Raw genomic sequence first — 24,644 nt, 5'->3', positions numbered from 1 at the left:
TATATATATATATATATATACACGTGCATATACATACAAACCAAACGACGATGAAACAATTAAAGAGTAGCGGTAATTTCACTGAGCAACTCCCTGCTGCTAGCAGTAATAGTAGTAATATTACTAACAACAATAACGAGAACGGTGGAGGTGGATATACATCTATTGAGGTATCAAGGAACAATACGACATCAAATGTGAATCTCTTTGGTGGGATGGAAGTCTTGAAAACACGTCAGAAAAGAAGAGGAACGAGTACTGTTGGCTCACACACACCTCACACAGATTCATTAATTCCATTGCCACCGAAAGATCAATTATCACCTGTAGAATCATCCACAAAAGAGAAAACATTTTTTATGCGGTATGATATGCAGGTTGGTAATTTGCAAGATGATGTGGAGGACCCACAAGTAACACGAATGCGAGAACGGCTGGAGAGATTTTATAATGAATACTGTCCTTCCATGCTTTCAACTGTGGAAAATAATATAAAATCATTCTTTGGTAGAGAGGAGGAACTTTTTGAGTTATTAGTGGCAGAATATGGTCCAGAACCAGTAGTATTACGACCTAGTGTACTTCCAAAAAATGATTTTGTAAATCCATTTACTCAAAGTGAGGCCGGTTCAGTCTTTGATTTTATACAATCTGGTCCAAAACAGAGTTATGTAGAGAATCTTAAGAATAATAACAATGATATATTGGTGAATACGGCATCATCACAGGATTTTCCGCTTCCACAGACTTCTGTAAAAGAATCAGAAAACTGCCATGAAGATTCGGTTCCTGCTGTTAGTTCTGGTTTTAGTTTTATTGAAGCCAATTCAAAGGGTGGATCTGTTTTTGAGTTTGTTGCGGCGAAATCTGATAGAAATGAAACAATAATTGAAAATATGAAACCGCCTGCTATTACTACTACTACTACTACTAGTACTACTCGTGTACCTCAGGAACATAAGGAAGATGAAACTGAAGAAGAAGAAAAAGAAGAAGGAGAGAATATTTCATTACCATTACAGCGTAATACAGAGTCAGCTTTCCTCGAAGCGAATAACAATAACGGCGATAACAAGAGTAGGAGTGAGGACAGTACCAGTAACTTAAGCAAAAACGAAAGTAGTAGAAGAATCAGTATTAGCAGTAGCTACAATAATAATGAAGAAAACTTATGGGATAGACAAAGACGTGAAATTGGTGAATTTCAGAGGGATGTATTACAGGCTAGAGCTAAACTTGCTCATGTTTTAAGCCAAATACGTAATTCCATTTTGGAGCGACGTGATGCTATTTCAAAAGTGAAAAGGATTGAAGAAGATATTGAAAAATGTGTAGCGCAAGAGGCTTTTGATAAGGCGGATATTATGAGTAATGAGCTTGAGCAACTTACTTCTCATATTGTGGAATTAGATGCGGAACCTACACGTTTACTTGTGCTGTTTGCTCAATTTAAAGAAGAACTAAATTCTGCAGTGCGTCATCTCGCCCATTTACTGTTGCGGCACCGTGAGGAACTTATTGCATGCAAGGATGATGAAGAGAAACGTGTAAAGAAATTTATCAGTGATATGACGTTTAATTTAGAGAATCGCAGTGATAAAGTAGCTGCGGCACTTGAGCGTGCTCAGCGTACGAAAAGTAACGCACTGCAGGAGACTGCAGATCTTAGTGAACGTAAACGGAAGATTGGGGAAAAGATGCAGCGTCAGAGTAAAGATATACGGGCACAACAGGAGCAGCTAACGTGCGATATGGCAGAACTCAACGCGGAGATTACCGCATTGGAGGTAAAACTAACACAACTTAAGCAGACACAAGCTGAGAAGGCAGCAGCGTTAAAAGAAATATCATCTAATGTACAACGTATAACAGAAGAACGTGAAGCTCTTGAGAATGAAGTGGATGCACTTATTAAAGAAGAAGAATCTCGTGCGAATGCTGCTGCAGATGATATAGTAAATCTACAAGAAAGAAATGAGGCACTAGAGCGTGAAAAGAAAGAGTTTGAGGCAAAGAAGGATTTCTTACTAATGGAATTGCAGAGTGGTGTTGCTAAAATTGATGGATATAATGATCGTCGAGTCTCACTAGAAACAAACACAATTGATACGCTGCAGCGCTGCAGTAAAGCATTGGAAGTGATGCTGCAGACACGTGCGGCGGGTTGTGGAATACTCTACACAGCTGTACCATCCCTGCGAAGTACGGCAACATGTGCGGAGGAGTATCCACTCGCGCAGGTACATCGTCTGCAGAAACAACTGCGTACCCTTAATGCGGATGATGAGCGAAATACAGAGCTTATTACTTCATTAAATGTACAAATAACGGAGATACGAAATGGTATTCCTCTTCTAGAAGACGCTAAGAAATCGGCTGTGCAGGCGAAACGATTTAAGGAAGCACAACTTAAAGCAGAAGAACTCCGTGCACTGACAGTATCTATTGAAGAGCTTACCGCTACTAAAGAGTCTACAGAAGAATTGCTACGCACAAATGCGTCTAAACGAACGGAATTACGAAAAGAGTTGGCCTATGAACAGTCAAAGGCGTCTAAAAGTGTGAAGGTATTTCTTGATCGTTATCGCAATGTACTTTCAGCAGCAATGGAGGCAACAGCTACACCGCCAAACGTGCTACAGATTGAAGTAGATGAACAACATGAAAGTGATGAGCTTGCAGAAGCCATGGGTGAACTAGTGGAGACACTGCAGGAAGAATGGCTTAGTGTGCCTAAGATAAACAATGAGGATGGAGATGAGGATGCCGTTAATATCGTGGATAGCAATAGTAATAGTGGCGATGGTTGTAGTACCCATAATGGCGCTAATAATGATGCCACAGGAACAATAGTTAACGCAAATACTTCGCCCACTGATTTTACTACTGTTGGTTCAACAAGGGAGGAAATAGAAGAGAAACTTTTGATGTTGCAAAAAAGACAGAATGAGGCGCTTGAAATTGAAGATTATGAAACTTGTGATCGACTTCAAGAACAGATCGAAGTATTTGCGAAGCTGCTTGGCCCACAAGTGAGTATTAGTTAGTGAAGTTATGCGTTCTTTCTTTTTTTTTTTTGCATTCTTTTTTTTTTTGTTTTTTGAAAACTGCTGCTCATTCTCTATTTTATCCATTATATATTTATTAATTCTTTTTTTTACATATTCTGTGTTAAGAAATAATTTTATGTAATGAGAATTACTTGATTATTTATTGTTTTATGTTTTTTTTTTTTTTTGCATATGCTCGTATTTATCTCTATTTTCTTTTTTTTTTTCTTTTTCACATATATATATATATATATATATATATATATATACATATTTATATGAAATGGTTTATAGAGGGTATTACCGTGTGCTAGAATGAGGCAAATGCACCCTCAACCCCAAAATTCATTTTATGTACCGCTCCAACGCCGTGCAAGTGGAGTGGTTGTAGATACAGAGTGGACCATCACAAAAGTGCAGCGCGCTGCTATGCGTTTCTTTTTGCTCGACCGTTTTCAATTAAAAAAGATTGCTGTATGGATTGCTACATTCCATTACGTTCCATTATTGGCATGTATTCTTACTATATGGCTAAATTGTTCGTTGCACCTCTTTTTTTCTTTTGTTTTTCCTATTCTTCGTGAAAAATATCACTGGTCTATGTACACTTGGCGAGATGTTAGAGAAATTCCAACTGCTCATGATGCAATGAGAGCTTTATATGTTGTGTTAGCTCATATTGGATTACTTATCGGAATGGTTGTTTTAGGTTACCAATTAATGAGTTCTGTTACGGATGCTGCTATTGATTCATGTCGAGTTGGGTATGATGATGTTGCCCAGTGTACTTCTGGATTCTACAGACTCTTAAAGGAATTTCAGGTAGTACTTATTTTACCATATGCAAGATTTCTTATGTTATTTCTCACTATCTGTTTATCAATATTTCTTGTAGGTATGTTTGGAAGTGATTCACTTGTGGAATGGGATAGAAGGGGTAATGATGTTTTTATCCTTTTTATTGTTTCTATGAGTCTCTTGATGATATTCTCATTAATGGACTTTTGGAGAAATGTTGATAATTCACTGGGTCCATCCATGATATTTTGGTGGCGCAAAGCATTACCACGTGTGAGACGTTTTTACTTGTATGTTCTTGTTCTTTACAGTGGTTACCTTTGTTGGATTAAGGATTGTAATCGTGGTTTTGCAAGTTTTTGTGAGGGTATGGTATATATATGTCTACTTCACGTAGTTTTGGTGTTGGCCATTCGTATTACAATTTTTCTTTACAGCTTTGTTAATTTTATCGGTGAAGTATGGGGAGATACACGTATACGATGGATCTTATTGGGATGTGCGATACCGCTTCTAGTATTAATTCTCTTCTCTGCCTCGTTTGTGTCCGCTCCCCTTTTCCTTTTGCAGATTACTTCTCTCTGTTTTATTGCCAGTGCCATTGTGAGACGTTGGCGTCATTGTGCCTTCCGTGATGCCCTCAAGCCCCGTGTGGCCTCCACCATTACGACGCCCACGACGTCGGACCCGAGCAGTCGGAGCGGCAGCACGTCGCTGCCGGGCGGGGCGGACGTGGAGTTGTACTGCGTGGTGGACCGCCGGCGGCCGGGCGTCGCGCTGCGGGCGTTCCTGCGCTTGACGTGCGCGGCGGTGGCGGCGGTGGTGTTGGCGCTGGCGCTGTGGGTCGGCGTGAAGCATCCGGGCAAAGAGGGCGCGACGGCCACCCGCTGCGACGGCGACGGCTCCGGCGAGCGCATCCGCGTGACGGCCCGCATCTTGACCGCCGATCTCTACGGCCTCCCGCGCCACGCCGACCCGCAGGCGCTGGTCTACGAGAGCGACAAGAGTAAATACAGCGCGGCGCGGCATCAGGGGCTCTGCGCGCAGCATTGGGCACAGGATCTGCACGCCGGCGATCTCGCGTACTTTTCTCTCATGGCATATCTCCAGCGGGAGTCAAAGGATTCCGTTACCATGCTGAACTTCTACAAGCGGCATAGAGATGGGGCAGAGGATTGGGAAGATATTCCCACCAATCAGACATACGGAAGAGCCGTTTTTCGACACATTTACTCACGCTCAAAAAATACATCCGTTATTGCTATTAGAGGTACAGATATTACTTCACCCTTTGATTTTTTGCAAAATATGCTTCTTTTTAGTGAAACAATCGTTTTCAGAGTGCTTGCAAATGTACTTCCACTCGCAGGTCTTATCCCAGAACGTGTTATCGTGGATTATGTGGCTGCCTCAAGTGCTATCAGTTCTTTACTTCTCGGTGGACCATCAAAGGATTATTATCACTTACATGTTGAAGAGTACCTTAAAAACGTTCATTCCAAATATATCGTTCTCACAGGACACTCTCTCGGAGGAGTGGTGGCACAAATTGTGGCCGCACACACACACCTCCCAGGTGTTGCATTTAGCAGTCCAGGAGTTAATCTCATGCGAAAAAAATTAAACCTTGATCCTGATGCCATTGACGGATTCACAACAAACGTTATGGTCTCTAATGACTTTGCTGTGGCCATTGATACTCCAGGTGGAACTGTATATCATATTCAATGTGAGCACAAAACTTCAGAGGTGTGTCATTCAATGGAACTTCATACAATTCGTATATGGACGGTGTGTCCCTCATACCGTGAAAAAACACTTCTCAATGGTACCTATAAGCTTACATCATAAATACCGAAAAAACAAAAACAAAATATGGAAACCATATATATATATAACAGCACGTTGCAGCGAAAACTTCTTGGTACGTTTTAGACGTATTATTACATCTTCTTATCTCTTTGCGTTTTTTTTTCTTTACATCAGCGAAATATACCCCTACGCCTCTAGGGGGAAAAAAAATAAAGAACTGGAAAGTGGTCTTAAAAAGAAAATTAGTAGAAAGAAGAACAAACAATGAGTAAATGTTCTACTTTTTTTTCCTTCTCTTTCCTTATCACGTTCCTTCTCTTTGATTAGGTAAAAAAAAAGTCTCCGTACTAATGGATGGGAGTAATACAAGAAACTATCATTTTGGATTGTTGTTATTTTTTGTTTGTTTTGTTTTCCTTTGTGTTGTCCATTATCTTTTTTTCTTTCGTTGAAGGTAAGACCGGAAGTAAAAAGGCAAAAGAAACAAAAAAAAAACAAAGTGTAAGTCGTAAGAGAGAAAAGAGAAAAGAGAAGAACGAAGGATCAAGTTTATAAAGAAAAAGCAAAGAAAAAAAAAAGGAATTTGTATAAAAATATACATAATTGAATTATAATTATTCAATCATGTCAAATCAGACTGAGGAAAAAAATCAGGCTGTAGAAAAGGATGTAAAGAACCCGGTGGAGGATGCAGTTTCTTCCGAGACTCCAAAATACATTCAAACAGAACTTGGAGAAATGAATGTAATTGAGTCCATGTGTCCTCGATGCGGTGGGAATGGAACAACACGCCTCATGATAACAAAGATTCCACACTTTAAAGAAGTTATTGTCAGCAGCTTTGAATGTCCTCATTGCTCGGAAAGAAATAATGAGGTAACATTCGGTGGTACGTTTGGACCGAAGGCTGTACGATATGAAGTTGAAGTAAAATCAAAAAAAGATTTGGACCGACAAGTTGTAAAATCGGAATTTGCAACAATTTGTATTCCACAGTTGGAATTTGAGATTCCACCAGAATCACAAAAGGGTACTTTGAACACAGTTGAGGGTTTCTTGGAGCAGGCAGAGTCTGGTTTACGACTTGAACAACCTCTTCGACGCATTCAAAACCCAGAATTGTATGAAAAACTTGAGTCATTTTGTAAAAAATTGGAAGAATACCGTACAGGTGATATACCGTTTACTTTTATAATTGATGATCCTGCTGGTAACAGTTATATTGAGGCATATTATGATTATTATCATCCTACTATTGACCCGCAACTGACGCACTTTGAAAAAGAGCGTACAGATGTGGATCGTCAGATATTGGGTCTTTCCATTGATTACAATACGGCTCGAACGGAGGAAGAACAACATGAAGTGGAGGAAGGCCATTTTGATGAAGTGTTTCGTATGGAAACAGAATGTCCTGCATGTAAAAAACAAGGATATATTAATATGCATCAAGTGGATATTCCATACTTTAAGGAAACCGTTATTATGGCATTCCGTTGCGATTTCTGTGGTTATAAGAGTAATGAAGTAAAGTCTGGAGGTAAAGTATCTGAAAAAGGACTCAAAATAACTCTTCATGTTGAGTCTGAAGATGATTTAAAACGTGATGTACTTAAGTCTGACACTGCCACTTTGGAAATTCCTGAGGTGTCGTTGGAGTTGGCACCGGGTACACTGGGAGGTTTTTTCTCTACTGTGGAGGGAACTGTGATGATGGTGCGCGATCAACTGCGGAGTCTCCCACAGGCGGAGTTTGGAAAGGGTGATTCAGCTGCCACTGATGCTGAATCGAAAACTATGGAGGAATTTGTGAAGGAACTGGATAAATTACTGGAATTAAAAAAGCCTTTTACATTTATTCTTGATGATCCTCTAGCAAATATTTATGTGCAAAACCCACGTGAGCATTTACCACCACCAGAAAATGAAGACCCCAAACTTGTAAAGACAGAATATGTGCGTACATTTGAGCAGGATGAGGAACTTGGATTTCACCAAATGAATGTTGAAGATACGTCGTAATCTCTAAAACGAAGATACTGTTTCGTTATTATTATTATTTTTATTGTTCCTTTTACTCCTCCTCCAAATAACTCCGTCCCCTCGTTTATTTTCCACAACCTTTTTTTTTTTTTCTTCTTCAGCGCTTTCATGTAATGCACTCTTCGCATAAGAGCAGTCGTTCGCAAGAATATTATCCCATTATTTATTTTTTTAAGAAAAATATATATATGGATTTTTTCTTTTATTCTTGTTCCTCTACTCTCTATTTTTTCTTTGTTCAATTTTTTTTTTATTTTATTTTTCTCTCTCTCTCTTTTATTTTTCTTTCTTTCATTGCTTTTTTCGTATTAGTACTCTGAGTATTAAAGGAACGTTGTATCGTTTGTGGCGTAATGTCTGTAGAGACACGACTGGAACTGCAGCGACTCCTGCAGTACGTGAAGGAGGGTGAAGTTCTCTATGATGAGGCGACATCTCGTCAAGAAAAGGCCGATGTTTTCATTAATTCTGAGGATGAAAGTGAGTCCTCCGACTCTGTGATGATGACACCGTGCGTGCATATGTCTTGTGCAGATCCACCAGCTCTATTAGAAAAGATGTGTGATGCAGACCGTGTACTGCAGAGAGGTTTAGAAGTACACCGCAAAGCTAGGGCGATAATTGATGAGTCGAACGCAAATCCAGCTTTTACGTTCGCATTATTACACTGTTGATATCCGCTCTCAGTGCTTGATTAGTCTGATAGTATAGTGGCAGAAAAAAAAATCCTCTATTCAAAAAGTTTTTAATTCTTCTCACTATATATATTACTTTTTTTTTTCGTTTTCCTACTTTTCCTTTACTCTCTCCCTTCTTTTTTTTTTTTTTCTTCTTCTTTGAATTCTTTAAAAGGAGAAGTAATATTAATAATAATAATATTAATAATAAATAATATCTCGATGGGTATTGAGCCACGGGCGCTACGTAGCGCAGAGGATGTGGAATCTGGTTATATGAAGGCTCTAGCCAATACCCTTTCATTAGAGAAAGAAATTGAAAACTATTACCTGCGTGAAGAAGCGCTTATCCGGGAGCGAGTTATGCTTCTTGATCAGATACAGAGTAATATATCAGAAGAACGGCGTTGCCTTGAAATAGATCACCAAGAATGCCGTTCACAGATTAGTGCTGCTCGTAAAAATCATCTTACATTACAGTGTGACGAGACAAAGTTCATGCAATTATTTAATCGTGCCAGCAGTAAGCTTGACAAGGAGGAGAGAAACATTGATGAACGACTCGCATGGGCAAATGAACGAATATTAGAAGAAGAAAAAGATTTAAATGCCCTTTCAGAACGTCTTAACCGTTCTGAAAAAGATGAACGCTTACTAGAACGTCGGGAACTCCAGCAGTTTAATGCGGATCAAGAACTAGAAAAGGCTTTAATGGAGTTAAAATCACTTGAAAACGATATTGAAGATAGAAAAAGATCGTTGGAGAAGAAACATGAGAGTATTGCACAGTGGAATCGATCATTGGAGAGTCGTGAAAAGGAACTTGCCCGCTGCCAGGATGAATTTAGAGAAGATTTACGTCGTCTCGAAGAGGATGAAAAACGATTTGGCATTTATCATGGAAATAGTAAAGTAGTACCCATGGTATCACAACGGGAAGTAATGGACGACCACAACATGACAATTGAGAAGGAGAGTCAGTGCGAAGAGATTGACTTGGAAGATGAGGAAGATCACACATTGTAAAGGATTCCTACAGTAATGCAGTTACGTGTATGTTTTTCAGCATATATGTTTTCTCAGTAAACCTCTCTTGCTTGACTTTTCCCCTTTTTTAATGACTTTTCTTTCACTGTTTTTTTTTTTGTTTCTTTTTCCTTTATTATCTTTTTGTTTTTTTCTTAAGATTTACTTGGTTTATATATATATAAATATATCTTTATATGAGTATGAGAGAGTTCAGTTATATTGCTAACTGTTTTCTTTTTTATTTTTTCTTCTTCTTCTTCTGTTTGTGGATGTAATTCGCTCTTAAAGACCTTCTCAAAGGATGAGAAGAAGTTCAGTCTGCAGCTCCTCTTCTGCGTTGGGAACTGACAGCAGTTGTTTTAGTGGTCGAAACAGAGAATATAGACATTTAAGTGGAGATGTTTACAGGCGTCTATTTGAGCAATCGCAACAACCGAAATGCAATTGCCAGGCTCCTCTTAGTAATGAAGAGGATGATAGTGATGACGCTAACTGCACCTTTGTACCAGTAGTGAACCGCACACATGAGGAACTGCTTTCCCGATGGACGGAGGGTGTAAGTGTGTTTGAGCGGTTGTATGGGAATGCACTTTTTCTTCACCGTAAGCGAGAACAGCAAATGCGAAATTGTTTTCGCCAGAAAGAAACAAGAAAACAACAACAACAACAACAAAATAGTAGACCAGTAGTGAGTGAGTACAGTAGAGTGAGATCAGGATCTATCCCAGACAAGTGGAGATTAACTACAACGCTAGAACTGCAAGCCCCACAGTCGCGCAGGTATTACGGTGAAACGAACCCACTCCCATTAACAAGAATGAGAAGAGAAAATAATAAAAAATTTCTGATGTCACCACTTTTATCATATGCTCTTGCTCATTGATAAAAGTGGTAGTAATGTAGAATGTTTGGTGGTACCTTATCGAAGATGGTTAGACTGAGAAAAAGGAGAAAGAGGAAAAAGATTATTACTATTTACTTCATAGAAGTAACAAGAAAAAAAAAAAGAAATAAAGCCTCTTTCTTTTCATTTGATGAGATTGTATACATATATAAAGTATATTCTTTGTAATCGTATTCTACCAATTTACCTTTACCCTTTCTTATCATTTTTTTTATTTTTTTGTGTGTGTCTCTCTATTTTTTTTTTTTGTATATTCATTTCATCTCTCTCGTTTATACATTACTCTGATAGTGTATTGCAGTGTAGATATGCATTTCACATCATACCATAAATCTTTGAGGAATTGTCTAAAGAAATGGAATCCACAGCGTTTACACGTCTATCCAGAGAGAGGATCATCATTATTTTTATTTTCGCATGATAACTTATTTCGTCGTCTCTGCTATAAAGTTATTACCCATCCATATATGTTTATTGTATGGGTATCTGCAACCATCATCTACACAGCAACTATTGCGGCATTTCAACCGAATTATAATCTTGGAGATACGGCCCATACAGTTTTACATGTTCTGCAAATTGTACTAATGGTTTTCTTTTGGTTCCGTTGCATTCTTGAAATCATCGCCGTTGGCCTTCTATTACATCCTCATTCTTTTTTACGCAGTTTTTGGAATATTGTGGATGTCGTTTTAAACATCATTGGTATTGTGGAATTATTACCCTTGGCAAAATATCATCGATGGATTCACGCATTTGCCGTGGCGAGACCACTTCGTTTTCTCTTTCGTCTCCCTGGTGTCATTTCTGTTATTTTGCCGATAGTGCATGAACTGTGGATTTTGGCTGAAGTGATGCTCATCTTTTTTCTCTTCGTTGCCGCCTTTGCACTCATTGCTGTATTTATTGTTGGCGATCAGTTGAGCGGCCGCTGTCAAATCACCGCGGCGGACCCGAACGGCGTCTACGCGTCTCTTCCGCTGCCGTTTTTACTGCGGAATGTAACGAATGTGTGCGGCGCGGGTTTTAATTGCCCATTCATTGCGGGGGCGACTGTGGAATGTGTGCGGGATGGTGAGAGTTCATATGTTTCTGGGTTTCTGGCTTATAATAATATTGGGTCCGCTATGCTTGTGATGATGAAAGTAAGTACAATGGATAATTGGTATCAAGATATGGAAAATATTATGAATGCTCATGGTGGGGCAACGGTACTTCTTCTTGTTTGTATGGTACTGGTGTCATTTTTTTTCTACTCTCTCTTTCTTGCTGTTTTACATGAATCCTATATTCAGAGTAAAAAACATTTGCAAGAATTAAATCCTCCCTCTGAAACAAATAAGGAATTTTTACCATTAAGAGAAGCATGGAAAAGAGATGCAGCCGTACAAATACCAGATGAGGGATCACCATCTTTATTATCTCCAATAGAAGTAAGAAATGTACTGGATCCAAATAACGTATGTTCGTTTGATAATTCTTTTGATATTTTGAGTGATATACCTAGAAGAAATCAAGTTCATTGCTTTGTTCCTTATCCTGGTAAAGCTCCTATACCATCATTTATGCAAGCATATAGAATGTATGGTTTTATGAATGCTTTACGTGATCAGGAACGTTCTCTCTACGGACCTATTTTAAAAGGAAAAATTGCGCATATTATCGTTACTTTAATAGATAGTACTTCTTTTTGCCTTTTTATGATACTTATGAGTTTAACGAATACCTTATTACTTGTAGTCGTCTGGGAAGGTATGAATAGTACTATTCAAAATCATTTAATGATTTCTAGCGCATTTTGTTCATTATTTTTTATCATTCCTGTTATCATGAAATGTTTTTCATTTGGACCATTAAAAACTTTTTCAGATGTGTGGAATATTTTTGATGCTCTAGCTGCAATAAGTGGACTTTTAGAATTATGTGTACCCAAAATATTTGATATTCGAATTATTCGTGGATTAAGAACTTTACGAGTTCTTCGTTTAGGGAAGTATGTTCCTTTTCTACGTGTATTTGATCAATATTTTGTTGCCGATGTTGCTTATTTAATTGGTCTTATTATTACTACGTTGATATTATATGCAATTTTGGGAATGCAGCTTTTTGGCGATTCATACCGAATAGAGGGTTGGCTGCATGGATCCTTTGGGACCTTTTGGGAGGCTCTCTGGATATGTTTTATTGTGTTTACCGGTGATAACTGGACAGATTACATGTATGCAGCGATAGCGACGGGAACACCAGTAACAGGAATCATTTACTTTATTACACTTTATAGTATTTGCCTTGTAGAGTTTAGTTTATTTCTAAGTCTTATGATTTATCGTTGTGAGTGTATTTTATCGGCTCTTGAGCGAACAGAGGGTATTGAGTTTCCTCCATTGTTAGTACTTCCACCCTATCGTTTTACACCATCTGCCAATACCACCAGTATACGGTTATCTATTTTGGATAAATCCCAATATGGATTTCTTGATGAAGTTTCTAAACAAAAATTAGGGGTCACATCACGATTTGAAAAAATTTTTTCATGGTTAATCTCTAGTCGACCATTACGAGTGAAAGGAGATTCATTCTACGTATTTAGACCGGAATATACATTTCGCAAGTTTTGTTTACATATTCTTGGTTCTATGTGGTATCATTTGATTGTTATATTTCTTGTTTTGGTAGGAATTGTATTATTATTTTTTGATAATAATAATAATAATACCCGTTGGATAAATAATGCACTCTTCTCATTTCACCTTGGTTATACGGTATTTTTCATTTTTGAGATGTTTGTTAAATGGTTCGTATTTGGCGTTTTTTCCCCATCAGCAGAACGTGATCATACAGTGGTAAATCCACATATTGTGGCTTACTTTAGAGATGTAAGTAACTGGATAGATTTTATTGCGAACATTTTCTCTTTTGCGGGTATTTATTATCCCCCATGTCGTTCTGTAAAAACCATTCAATTTATTCGAGTACTGACAAGCCCAGAATACCCTAATGTGGTTTTTAAGGATTCCGTTAAGCAAATAAAGTATATATGGAGTGTCTTATTTCTAATAGTATACGTATTTATTATTTGTAGTATTTGTGGGATGCAGTTTTTTTCTGGAGTGTTACATTATTGTACAGATCCAAACATAACCGAAGAATCTGCGTGTAATGAAACTTTCCTTGTAAAGATACCTGGATACACAGAGGATGAGTCCTTTGTGCGGGAGAGACATTGGTTAACGGAGGAATTTACATACGATACCTTTGGAAGTGCCTTATTATCTGTATTTGTATTAGGATTAGGTAGTAATTGGACCTCCCTTATGTATGTTGGAATGGATAGTGTAAGTACAGGGAAAGCATTATCACGTAATCATTCAGGATATTATGTAATATATTTTGTTATTACTGTTATTATTCTTCGTTTTGTGGCATTAAAGACTATTATTGCAGTTATTGCTGCCTACGTATCTCGTTTACGTAGTAAGTGCAATAGTCAAACTGGATTTTTAAAGGATGAAAACCAGTATATGAAGGCCAAGTTTATTATAAAAGTAGTTTCTATGAAAAATAAAAGTCCTCCAAGACGTAATATAATTCGTTGGACCGCACATAGAATCTTGACGGCTCAAAGTTCAAAATTAACCTATTCATATGTTCACTACATTGTACAATGTGTTATTTTTATTAATTGTATATTTCTAGCTACCACAACTAGTAATGAACCTAGTTGGAGAGAAAAAAAGATTTTTTCAGTTGATATTTTTGGTATTATTATATGTGGTGTAGAAGTACTTTTGCGATTAGTAGCATATGGCCCATATCAATTCTTCTATTTAACATGGAATATTATTGATCTCATTGTATTGATTCTTATTATTATTGGGGCTGCTATACCTTCGGTTTCCTTTATGCGTGTTGTTCGAGTCATCAAACTTTTAAAATGGTACTCCATTGATAGAATCTTTTATTCTATTTATCGTAACAAATTTTGTCTATTTTGTGCTCTTGCTCTTTGTTGTACGTTCTTATTATTGTACACATTTGTGGGAGTGGATGTATTCGGACGTATTAAACTATACCGCGATGGGATAACAGAAAACCGCAACTTTCATACCGCCATTAAATCTCTCTTGTTGATGTTTCAAGTGGCGACTTTGGATGGATGGGAAAAAATTATGCGTGCGTGTGCGCAGAGTCCTTTACGAACGGATTGTATTCCGGGAAGTTTAAATGAAAGATGTGGTTCTATTGTTTCTTCTGAGATATTCTTTCTTACTTATATGGTGCTTGCGGTGATTCTTCTACAATGGCTGATGGCTCTTTTTCTTGAGCACTTTACCACGCAATTGGAAGATGAAACCACAGATGCCTTTCTTCAGTTTAAACGCATGTGGATAGAAACTGTTGGTTCTACTAAAGATCGAATTAGTTTTAAGAATCTTCTTACTATAATGATTCGTATTCCATCTATACTGACGGGAATTCCAAACAACTCTAAAGAAAACCATGTGTGGATGATTCGTTTTCTCACAGCTCTTCAACTTCCCCTGGACTCTAAATATAGAATTCGATATAATGATATTCTTTGTGGACTTGTATATACAAATTTTAGAATTCTCATGCGGCGTGAATTTACATCTTTTACTTCTCCGGCTCATCGTGATATCTTTACGGCTTCTCAGATGTATGCGGCGGTTCTTATTCAACACCATTGGCGGCAACGCCGTTGTGTGCGAGATGCCAATCGCCACGCCATGCTGGACCCTGTGAATACAGAGAAGATGATGAGTAAAGAAACAACAGAACTTTCACACCTCCAGTCCCTTGAGCCCTCACAACAACAACAACAACAAATGCAGAAAGAAGAAGATGAGACGGCGAGTGGACAACCACTGCGGCTGCAAGTCGCTGGACAACTTCCACGTGGGGCGTTGGCGGCTCCCGGCACTTCTTTGTTTATGTTTGACTTTCTGGATTCTATGCGCATGCGAATGTCAACACCAACAATACCAGCAACAACAACAACTACAGTAACACCGCGGGCCCGCTTTGATAGTGCCTAACGTACGGAATGGGAATTGTTTAAATGGCTAAACCCAAGGGAAGAGTAAAAGAAAAAAGAAAAGCACAAAGAGATCGCAGTAAAAGGTATATAGTGACTGATAAGCCTTTATTATTTTTTTTATTTTTAGTTATTCTTGTTTTTTTTTTTTAATTTGCCTCTTACAAACCAACCAAGAAGAGAAACAAATAAATGAAGAGAAGACATCTACAAGTTTTGTCTTTTTGTTACTGCACCTATTATCTATTCTTGCGTTTCCTTAGTTCTATCTTTTATTTATTTATTTATTTATTTATTTCCATCTATACACATATAGCATTATAGCAGCTGTACGGTATTACGCTTCTCTTTGCTGCCATTGAAAGAAAAAAAAAATGGAGGAACTTCTCTACATTCATCAATCACTGCAAGAGTCTCAAGTGGCGGACGCGTTACTTCATCGCTGTTTAAACTTCGCAGCTCACCGCACTGTGCGATTACTTCACAGTCTTCGCTGGCGTTTACTGTTGGGTCTACTCTCTGTAGATGTGAATGCTGATAACTACACTGAGGAATGGATACAGTCCACCCGCAAACATATAGAGGAATGGAATAATATACATAATACTGTTGAGCAGCGTTCTCGTACGGTTGCCTCTGTTGGGCAGCACTCTCAGAAGAAAATATGTTTTGGTGATAGTGATTCCTCTGATGATGACAATAATAATAATAATGGTGAGAATGTAGATAATAGTAAAGTGGAGAATCCACTACAACCGACTGCAGGTGGTGCGTACGCCCTTCGATATCTTGTGGATGAAATTCGTACCATTGCACTTAAAGATATTGTTAGACTTCACTGGGATCTTCCACTCTTTGAACAAGAGAATATAAAAGAAACCCTTTTAAATATTCTTGTGAATTATTGTCTCCGACATAACTGTGAGTATAGACAGGGTATGCATGAGATTGCAGCCTTTGTTTTATACTTAACCCACACAGATGCGTTCCTCATTCATAATCTTTCTAGAGAAGACGCAGGCGTTCACACTACTTTGCTTCATACATTTACTATTGTTTGTCCACTTGAAGGTGTAACGGCACTGTCATTTTTTATTTTTGAATCTATTATGACTTCACGTGGTTTAAACCTTTCAAAATGGTTTTATAAGAATCATGCGGATGATAGTATGCGTGATGATATAGTGAGCGCAGCACACAAAGTTCAAGGTGAGTTTTTAGAACGACTAGATCCAGTATTACATAATCAAATGAATGTGGTTTATAGTATTGAGGGAACATCCTATTTAATACGTTGGTTACGTCTTTTATTTCTTCGTGAGTTTTCTCTTATTCAGTGTGCGGATTTATGGGATGTATTTCTCTCGGAACGATTCTTGCTAGGAGAGAGTGTGTACAACCTATCTGAAAGCACAGTTACTATGTTTGCCGCCGTCATGCTATTGTATGTGAAGAGTGAACTCATGATGGATTGTATAGATGCACTCAGACGTGTGATGAAATACCCGCCCGTTGAGGAAATTGGCCCGCTGGTGGAAATGACAATTGCGCACATGCGGCCGCAGAGAAATGAAATGCGTCGGCACTTCACTCCACCAGAGAATGAGCAGCTGCAGACCCTTATTCAACAACAACAACAAAAAGAAAGAGAAAGAAAAGAAGAAGAAGGACAACAGTATAATAATAATAATAATAATAATAATAATAGGGGGGAAGAAAATAAAGAGATAGAGGAAGAAAGAATTGTACCAAAGCCCACACGACATGAAATGATGAATCAGCAAGGTCTTATCTTAATGACTATTATTGAAAATCTCGAGAAACATTGCTTTCCGCGAGCTAACTTATCGCCTGAAGAAACCGTTCTTATTATGGACAACTACGTTCAGTCTGTTGCTGAACTTAAGAGAGTACGTGACGTACTTTTGTCTGATATTGAAAATAACCTTTACGATTGAATTTTAAAAAGAAGGAACAAAGTGGTCTATATAACTTTTTATTGTTTTGTTTTCTTTGCTTTCTAATAAATAATCTCTATTGAGTTTTATTTCTCTTGTTTTTTTTAAAAGCATTTCCCTTTTCTTTTTATTATTTCTTTTTTTCTTGCATTTCATTTTCAGTTCTCATATTTCAAAAAGGTTATATATTATTACAAATGCAATTCTTTATATCAAAGGTAATATTCTGCATTCTGCAGGGCACAGCCCATGTGATATCTGTATACATCCCGCAATTTGTACGGACGCTATCCAATTTAATTGGCCTTACCATTTCAAAGGAAAATCCCTCCACTATCACTATTATGTGTGAAGGCGATGTGACCCGAAAAGTCTTTTTACTTGATACCTTCTCTGGTATTTCATACACTTCCCCTCCCTACAGTGGACACGTCGGCACTGTTCTCTGTGCCTTGCGTCCACATCGGCCAATTCAATACACCCGGCAGACGGTTGACGGCGCGGACGGTAATCCCATTTGTTTGGATTGGTTCCCAGCAGATACAGAAGGAAATACACCGGCAAAAGGCATTATGATTATATTTCCTGGTCTCGCCTCATGGTCGCAGACAAACTATGTACAACACTTTGTTTGGCATGCCCACAACTCAGGTATTCATTGCTGTGTATTTAATGCCCGAGGAATGGGCGATACTCCACTCACACAACCGCGAATCACATCAGCGGCGTGGACAGAAGATATTCGTTGGATTGCACGAACAACACTTTCCAAGTCAGCCCTCTCCTTACGATTTGGTTCTGCTGCCAATAATGTATGGAGTGTTGGCTTCAGTCTGGGTGGTGTTATTCTTGCCAAGTTTCTTTCAGAGGAAGGACAAAAAGGAACCCAAGATCTTCCTTTTGATGCTGCACTCATTCTGAATAGTCCTTTGGATACATTGGCTGCAAATCACAACATATCACTACGAAAAAATTTACTATATCAAAAAAATATGACGGCTGGGTTAGTGAAATATGTGGTTCGTCATAAGGATATTATTAAACGCCTACCAGGTGTGGCAACTGAGGGTATTCGAAAAGATTCTTCAGCATTTTTAAAAAAAATAAAAACTATATATGATGTTGATAAATATATTGTTGCACCCCACAACAAATTTTCTTCCCCTGAGGAATATTACGCTGCTGTTAATACGCTTACATCACTTCTCTATACCAAGATACCAACTCTCTGTGTAAGTGCTATTGACGACCCAGTTACGGGTCATCCAAGTAAAAAGCAGCTTCAAGATGTTATTAGCACTAACAATAATGTTGCATTTTTACAATTGCCTCATGGAGGTCATTTGGGATATATTGGATCCCCTCTTGATGAATGGAATGATAGGCCGAGCATAATGGAAGTCATTGCATGTAATATTTGCGCAACATCATCTATGAGTAAAAAAAAGTAAATAATCTTTAAGCAAACCATTACTTTTTTCAAAGCAAATAATTCGATAGCAAATTCATGAGGATGAAAAAATAAAAAAAAAAGAAAGGAAGTAGTGTATTTGATGTTTCTTCTTTTTTTTTTCAGTCATTGTCCTGTGTAAAAAAGTATATTTTTCTATTGCTCTTTGGCTCTTATTTCTTTGTCTATGGTAGATGAATGTTTTGACAATAATTTGCTTTTTTTTTTTGTTTCCTCTCCCAATTAATTGTTGTTCTTTTTTCTTAGTTTAACCACTCACTTGCGCTGTGTTTAAACTTGAGTGTTTTTTTTTTTTTGAAGAGAGGGGGAACCGTATCGAGTAAGGGTGGTTTCATTGGATCGGTTAGTGTGATGTTTAGTTTGTTTAACCCTTGCAAAATTTTCTCTTTCTTTTATTATTATTTACTGCAAAGAAAGGTTGACATGAAATGAAAGTTTGGTGCCTGATGTGATGCTCAGTATCACTGACTCACTCGCCCTTTCTTTCAAATATTCTCAATATTACACAAACGTACACACACGAGCAGGAAGGTATGAAAGCGCAGTATCAAATTAAACCTTCTTCGCAAGGCCCGCATACGACTACAATTTATCTTTGGACACTGCGGTGTAGTGAAAAATGAGAAATGCGACACAGAAGCCAAAAAAGCTGCAGAACTCCCAGAAAGAACTGATACTTGGATCATATATATAATAGCCTACGCCAAACGAATACTTAAGGGTGAGGATACGCCCCCTCCTTCCCATAGATCAAAAATCACGGGATCCTGGGACCCCACCAAAGACAACCCGGAACTCACTAGAGAAGAAGAAACAGCCTTAGCACGTTTTCGCACAGGTGCTTCGCATCGCTATGGCTGGTTGCTGCGAAAAATACAAACCAATATTCCTCCTGGTTGTCGTTGGTGTAATCCCCAACAAGTCAGAACGCCGACACCCGTTATTCCACCTAGCCAAAAACAACCGCACCACACCCAAAGCAAAGCAACAGACCCCGCCACCTGCACTGAATGTGGGTCGCAATACTCATGCAGGAACGGCGCAGTACAACATATGGTCAACAAACACATGGGTTGAAGAGAGCCGATGCGCTCTGGAAGATCAAATTCCCCCATGAGCCACCTCCGCCGGACATCCCGCCAGAACCCCCGCCACCTTCACAACCCCCACCTCCGGCCACAACGTTGCCCCGTCCCAATTCGCCTAAAGCAAAACTCCATCCGTTTGCCTGCAGTATTTGTAAACGAACATTTCCGCTTCAAAATGGATTAACGCGCCACCTTAGATACATGCACAATGTCACATGTCATGTCCCAGAGAGAAAACGCCCGCGAATCGATGATCTGACACCAGAAGGACAAACATTTCCCTGTGACAAATGTGATATGATAACGCGCTCTAAAACAGGCCTTAAATCCCATATTAGAGCACGGCATCCTGAGAACCCCCCCCCCCCAAAAAAGACGCACCTCGCCCTCAGCTCATCCCACAGCCTGCTTCACTACGATGCGCATTCTGCCTCCGCGACTTTGGCAACATTGGAGCTCTTGCATACCACACAAAGTTTAAACACCCACCTGGAACTCCAATTCTGCCAGCAACAATACAAGTAACGTTTCCACGAAATAAGAAACGCCAGCGAGATACGTCGCCACCGGAGCGTGAGGACAGAGAAAAAGTAAAATGTGGAGTATGCCAAAAGTTCTACGCCCACCTAGACTCCCTCGTAATACACTGCAGAAAATTCCATGAAGGAGAGGGTGTACCACAAACAAAGAGGATCAATGCACGATACAAAACAACGAAAACTAGAGACCTTCCGGCGTTAGTCTACCCCTCATGCGGTCGCCAATGTGTGAGTAAATCAGGCCTAACTCTACACCGAATGTCTCGACACGGGTATCAACCTATTCGCGCGCACACCAGCCAACGCGACGAATGCGACGAAACAGCTCTGCATCTTTTGAGTTGCCCCGCTCTTCATCCACTGCGAGTTCAATTTGCGATAGTTGATGATATACCCCTGATGAAACTATGTTTTTTTTAAGCGGTTAGCACAGTTCCTTATTGCGGTGGAGCGGAACTACGCTATGCCACAGACTTCACACCCAAGAATCCCTACGCAGCCCACCTTCCCCACCTCTCTAAAATCAGCGACGAGCTCGAATATGGAAACCCTGATAGAAGAGTACGCTCAAGACGTCTGCCGCCGACCCAACAAGCAACAAAATAAATAGGAGTTCATTGAGGCCAATCTATTATAAAAAAAAACCCAAAAATAACAAAAATAATAACAAAAGGAGACTTGAGGACGGGTTTTGGGTAAGAACAGTGAGAGTAGAGAAATCTGGTAGGGTTTACTCGATCAGATTTCTCGTAGACTGGTTCTCTCGTTTGGAAACGGGCTACAACAAAAAACATATTACAAGAGCTTGAGGATCCTATAAAATGAAGGGATTTTTTTCTTCGGAGCCTCTCGTAAGTCAATCACTAGGTGCTCTACGGTGTACGGTTGATAGCCGTACCATTGGAGTAATATCCATAAAGAGCAGAAGGAAAAACGTGGTGGTGTGGATTGTGGGGTCCCATTTGGGTAGGGGGTGGAAGGGGATATGTTTGATCGTACCCTCCTCATGTACATCAGGGGGGATGGGTGCAATTTGTTTTTTTTTTTTGGTGATAATGTTGTGGGAGGTGGGCCGGCATTCTGAGGAAAAAATAAAATAATAGTAATAAGGATAAATAAAGAGGTAATATGTGTGTGAGAGAGTGTAATCGTGTGTTGCCTCTGTTTGTAAAGAGTGTCATGGTATTACAGTGATGTATGCAGTCATTTTTGTTATGGTTGTGGGTGAGTGGGTTTTGGATTCCAATTGTGGTGTTGGTATAAATATTATGGTGATGCATTGGTTTCTTTTTTTTTCTTTTTACAAGTGCGTTGATTATTGTACAGTTTCTTTGTTTTGCTGATGATTTGTGGTATTGTTTTTGTTTGTTGTCGGGCGTACACTGTATTTTGGTGTTCGAACTGCCTGGCAATGGTTTTATTATAATGAGAATGCAGACACACTTTGTGTATGAATACCGAGTAAGATATTGGAGTGTGTGTAGAGACGTTTATTTAATATTGTTTTGATGCCATTTGTTTTCCACTTCTTCTAAATTCAAGGTGTTGTTTCAATATCTGTGTAACTCTGGGTGTGTTTTATTGTGTGAGTGGTTTACTGTTGTTCCCCTCATTGGGTTGTTGTTTGATTGCTGTTGTGATGTGTGCTCTCTCCCACTCTCTCTTTCTTTCTGTGTTGCTATGGACCCACTGCCATGTGTGTTAAATGTGCGTCTCTTTTCTTCTTCCTTGTTACCACAGACCCAAGCAACTCTCAGTGACATTCATGACAACGATGTTCGTCCAACTGCGCCGCGTGATATGTCTGTTGGTACTTCTGCATTGTTGTTTTTGTGCGATTGAAGCCGAGGAGGGAACCCGAGTAACGAGGACGGAACTGCGGATACAAACGCATTTAAGTTTGACGGATCAGTTTATTGTGCAGGGAGAGTTTTGTCTGGACGAATGGAAGAATCGAGTGAAAACAAACAACGACAGTTACAAGGCAGCAGAGGAGGCCACAATGAAAACCATGGACATACTTGCGGAGATAACCAAGATGAAACAAAAAGTCGAGGGGGTCGGGTCTGGCAACAAGGATGTTGTTATCGGCGAAGTGGATCAGGTGGTGAAGAGGGTTGGGGAGAGACTGCGGGAAACGAATGAGGTGGTCAAGGCGGCGAAGACGGCGGTGAGTAATACAAGGCAAGTAAAGGCGTATTGTGTGAACGAGCGTGGGAACTTGAAAAGTGCCGCGGAACAGATTGTGAAACTCAAATATTATTATGAAGAAGCACTGCAGGAACAGGAGGTGCAGCATGGGGTGAAAAAAACACTGGAGAACGAGGAAAGGTTTGCAAAGCTCGACGATGCACATGGGATAGTCACCAAGCTTGTGGGAGACATAGACGCATACGCAGCACAGAATCACCTGTCTTTGTTCGATGCCGGGGCGCGTATTGATAACGCTACCAAGGCGGTTAATGATACGTTAAACGCACTTGTGGGCCTTAACACCACACTCGAGGATGTCAAGAAAAAGTTGGAGGGCGATGATTCAAAGATAAACGCTACCGAGAAGGCCATTACGGATGTCAAGAAAACGATAAAAGTGGATACCTTAGCGGTAAAACCATCGTTAACTGCCAATGACTATGGTACAGGTCTAAAGGGGGAAATGGAAAAGGGACTTGAACGATTGGCAAAGGAAAGGGAGGAAATGACGAGGAGGCGGGCTGAGGAAAGGGAGAGAAAAGCCAGGGAGGAACGAGAGAGATTGGCTGCTGAAAAAGCACGAATAGCCAAGGAGGAACAGGAGAGATTGGCTGCTGAAAAAGCGCGAATAGCCAGGGAGGAACAGGAGAGATTGGCTGCAGAAAAGGCGCGAATAGCCAGGGAGGAACAGGAGAGATTGGCTGCGGAAAAGGCGCGAATAGCCAGGGAGGAACAGGAGAGACTGGACGCAGAAAAGGCGAAGGGGGCCAAAAAAAAGAAAGATAACAGCCACAGTCCTGCATTGGTGCACAGTTCCTTGATTCTTCTTGTTCTGATGTGTGTGTTGGGTTACACTCTCGTGTGCTAATCGGTGTTCCCATGACACAGTTGCACAGTTAACCTTTGTTTGAGTGGATATGAATGTATTGTAAGGGCACTGTTCTTTTTGGTTGGATATCAGCCCTTCTTTTTTACTCTTTCAGCACGATAAATCTCTTATTTGCATTTTTTTACTGAACACATCTATTGGACTCCCTATGGCACTCATCAGAGATGGCAAACCATCATTTTGTAAGGGGAGTGTCCTCTTTGTCTGTTCGCATTATCTGGGTTCTGTTTTGCCACCATTTACTGTGTCCTCCTGGTGATGTGTGTGTGTTCCGTGATATTACTAACTATTGCTTTTACCCATGGGAATGAGATACAATCCCGATGTGTTGTAATTGCTGTGACTGAAATGTGAAGAATGGCAGGAGGTTCAAGACACAAACAAACACGCACACTACCGACCCTCCTTATCTTTGTGTGTGTGTGGACTGTCATCATGTGTGCATCATTCCCATTGCTCACCCTGTACGAAAGACACACACACACTGTTGGGGATTGTGTTATTGCCTCCTGAAGATATTCACATGGTGATCACGGCTTTCTTTTTGTTTTGTTTTGTTGTTTTTCTTGTGTGTGTTTCATTATAATTTCATTGCCCGTTATGTGCAGCTGTGTGTTTCTCTTTTGCGTTTCCTATACACCTTGTGTGTATCTTGTGTGTTCATTTTTATGGAATAATTCTTTTTTTTCATTATATACAAACTGCTGCAGGGACATCAAGAATAAAGATATGGGCACAGCACGTTCAGTACACAATGATTTTCCGTTATTAACCTTTGGGGTGGATTGTACTGTGTCCAGGCATCGCAGTCACATTAGGTAGTGAATTTCTTTTTTTTGTTTTTACATCTTTGCTCTATTATTGTGTCTGCTTCATGCAGTCACTCTTTTCTACATTTTTATTTTGGTATAAAGATTGATGGGTTGTAGGTGTTTGAGTGTGTCCCTCTGTTGTGTGTTCCTCTTTGTGTGTTTGGGTTGCTACTCACACCACCACGTGATGAAAACACATTTCTTTGTTCTCACCTTCTCTCTCGGTGGTGTCACTCACAGCATTGCCACGAACATATTTGTGCCCTTGTTTGTTGTGTGGCTTGCTTGAGTGACTGCAGCCTGCGGGGAGGGACTGAGACTGTTC

At 39.6% G+C, this 24,644-nt stretch overlaps 11 protein-coding genes across 11 annotated transcripts; all 11 read left to right on the top strand.

Moving 5' to 3' along the window:
* Positions 1 to 50: 50 nt before the first annotated feature.
* TM35_000201120 (uncharacterized protein) lies at positions 51 to 3,047 on the top strand (the record flags this gene model as incomplete). The annotated part of the gene is made up of 1 exon (XM_029026797.1): positions 51 to 3,047. The coding sequence occupies one exon, from the start codon at positions 51 to 53 to the stop codon at positions 3,045 to 3,047; it is 2,997 nt and encodes a 998-aa protein (XP_028881769.1).
* A 327-nt stretch (positions 3,048 to 3,374) lies between these two features.
* Positions 3,375 to 5,699, top strand: TM35_000201110 (uncharacterized protein; the record flags this gene model as incomplete). The annotated part of the gene is made up of 1 exon (XM_029026796.1): positions 3,375 to 5,699. The coding sequence occupies one exon, from the start codon at positions 3,375 to 3,377 to the stop codon at positions 5,697 to 5,699; it is 2,325 nt and encodes a 774-aa protein (XP_028881768.1).
* Positions 5,700 to 6,284: 585 nt separating this feature from the next.
* TM35_000201100 (zinc-finger protein ZPR1) lies at positions 6,285 to 7,682 on the top strand (the record flags this gene model as incomplete). Its single annotated transcript, XM_029026795.1, has 1 exon — positions 6,285 to 7,682. The coding sequence occupies one exon, from the start codon at positions 6,285 to 6,287 to the stop codon at positions 7,680 to 7,682; it is 1,398 nt and encodes a 465-aa protein (XP_028881767.1).
* A 374-nt stretch (positions 7,683 to 8,056) lies between these two features.
* On the top strand, positions 8,057 to 8,377 carry TM35_000201090 (uncharacterized protein; the record flags this gene model as incomplete). Its single annotated transcript, XM_029026794.1, has 1 exon — positions 8,057 to 8,377. One exon carries the CDS (start codon positions 8,057 to 8,059, stop codon positions 8,375 to 8,377), a length of 321 nt encoding a protein of 106 aa, XP_028881766.1.
* A 225-nt stretch (positions 8,378 to 8,602) lies between these two features.
* Positions 8,603 to 9,406, top strand: TM35_000201080 (uncharacterized protein; the record flags this gene model as incomplete). The annotated part of the gene is made up of 1 exon (XM_029026793.1): positions 8,603 to 9,406. One exon carries the CDS (start codon positions 8,603 to 8,605, stop codon positions 9,404 to 9,406), a length of 804 nt encoding a protein of 267 aa, XP_028881765.1.
* A 304-nt stretch (positions 9,407 to 9,710) lies between these two features.
* TM35_000201070 (uncharacterized protein) lies at positions 9,711 to 10,292 on the top strand (the record flags this gene model as incomplete). The annotated part of the gene is made up of 1 exon (XM_029026792.1): positions 9,711 to 10,292. One exon carries the CDS (start codon positions 9,711 to 9,713, stop codon positions 10,290 to 10,292), a length of 582 nt encoding a protein of 193 aa, XP_028881764.1.
* A 329-nt stretch (positions 10,293 to 10,621) lies between these two features.
* Positions 10,622 to 15,370, top strand: TM35_000201060 (voltage-dependent calcium channel alpha 1, invertebrate; the record flags this gene model as incomplete). The annotated part of the gene is made up of 1 exon (XM_029026791.1): positions 10,622 to 15,370. One exon carries the CDS (start codon positions 10,622 to 10,624, stop codon positions 15,368 to 15,370), a length of 4,749 nt encoding a protein of 1,582 aa, XP_028881763.1.
* Positions 15,371 to 15,743: 373 nt separating this feature from the next.
* TM35_000201050 (rabGTPase-activating protein) lies at positions 15,744 to 17,327 on the top strand (the record flags this gene model as incomplete). Its single annotated transcript, XM_029026790.1, has 1 exon — positions 15,744 to 17,327. The coding sequence occupies one exon, from the start codon at positions 15,744 to 15,746 to the stop codon at positions 17,325 to 17,327; it is 1,584 nt and encodes a 527-aa protein (XP_028881762.1).
* A 197-nt stretch (positions 17,328 to 17,524) lies between these two features.
* On the top strand, positions 17,525 to 18,778 carry TM35_000201040 (uncharacterized protein; the record flags this gene model as incomplete). Its single annotated transcript, XM_029026789.1, has 1 exon — positions 17,525 to 18,778. One exon carries the CDS (start codon positions 17,525 to 17,527, stop codon positions 18,776 to 18,778), a length of 1,254 nt encoding a protein of 417 aa, XP_028881761.1.
* Positions 18,779 to 19,808: 1,030 nt separating this feature from the next.
* TM35_000201030 (Tbingi protein) lies at positions 19,809 to 20,411 on the top strand (the record flags this gene model as incomplete). The annotated part of the gene is made up of 1 exon (XM_029026788.1): positions 19,809 to 20,411. The coding sequence occupies one exon, from the start codon at positions 19,809 to 19,811 to the stop codon at positions 20,409 to 20,411; it is 603 nt and encodes a 200-aa protein (XP_028881760.1).
* Positions 20,412 to 22,190: 1,779 nt separating this feature from the next.
* On the top strand, positions 22,191 to 23,486 carry TM35_000201020 (Autotransporter beta-domain protein; the record flags this gene model as incomplete). The annotated part of the gene is made up of 1 exon (XM_029026787.1): positions 22,191 to 23,486. The coding sequence occupies one exon, from the start codon at positions 22,191 to 22,193 to the stop codon at positions 23,484 to 23,486; it is 1,296 nt and encodes a 431-aa protein (XP_028881759.1).
* Positions 23,487 to 24,644: the final 1,158 nt, after the last annotated feature.

The sequence above is a fragment of the Trypanosoma theileri genome, assembly GCF_002087225.1.
Source record: "Trypanosoma theileri isolate Edinburgh chromosome Unknown TM35_Tth_20_V1, whole genome shotgun sequence".
NCBI lineage: Eukaryota > Euglenozoa > Kinetoplastea > Trypanosomatida > Trypanosomatidae > Trypanosoma > Trypanosoma theileri.
Note: the sequence above shows the minus strand (reverse complement) of the source record. Positions and strands in the feature narration are given on the sequence as shown.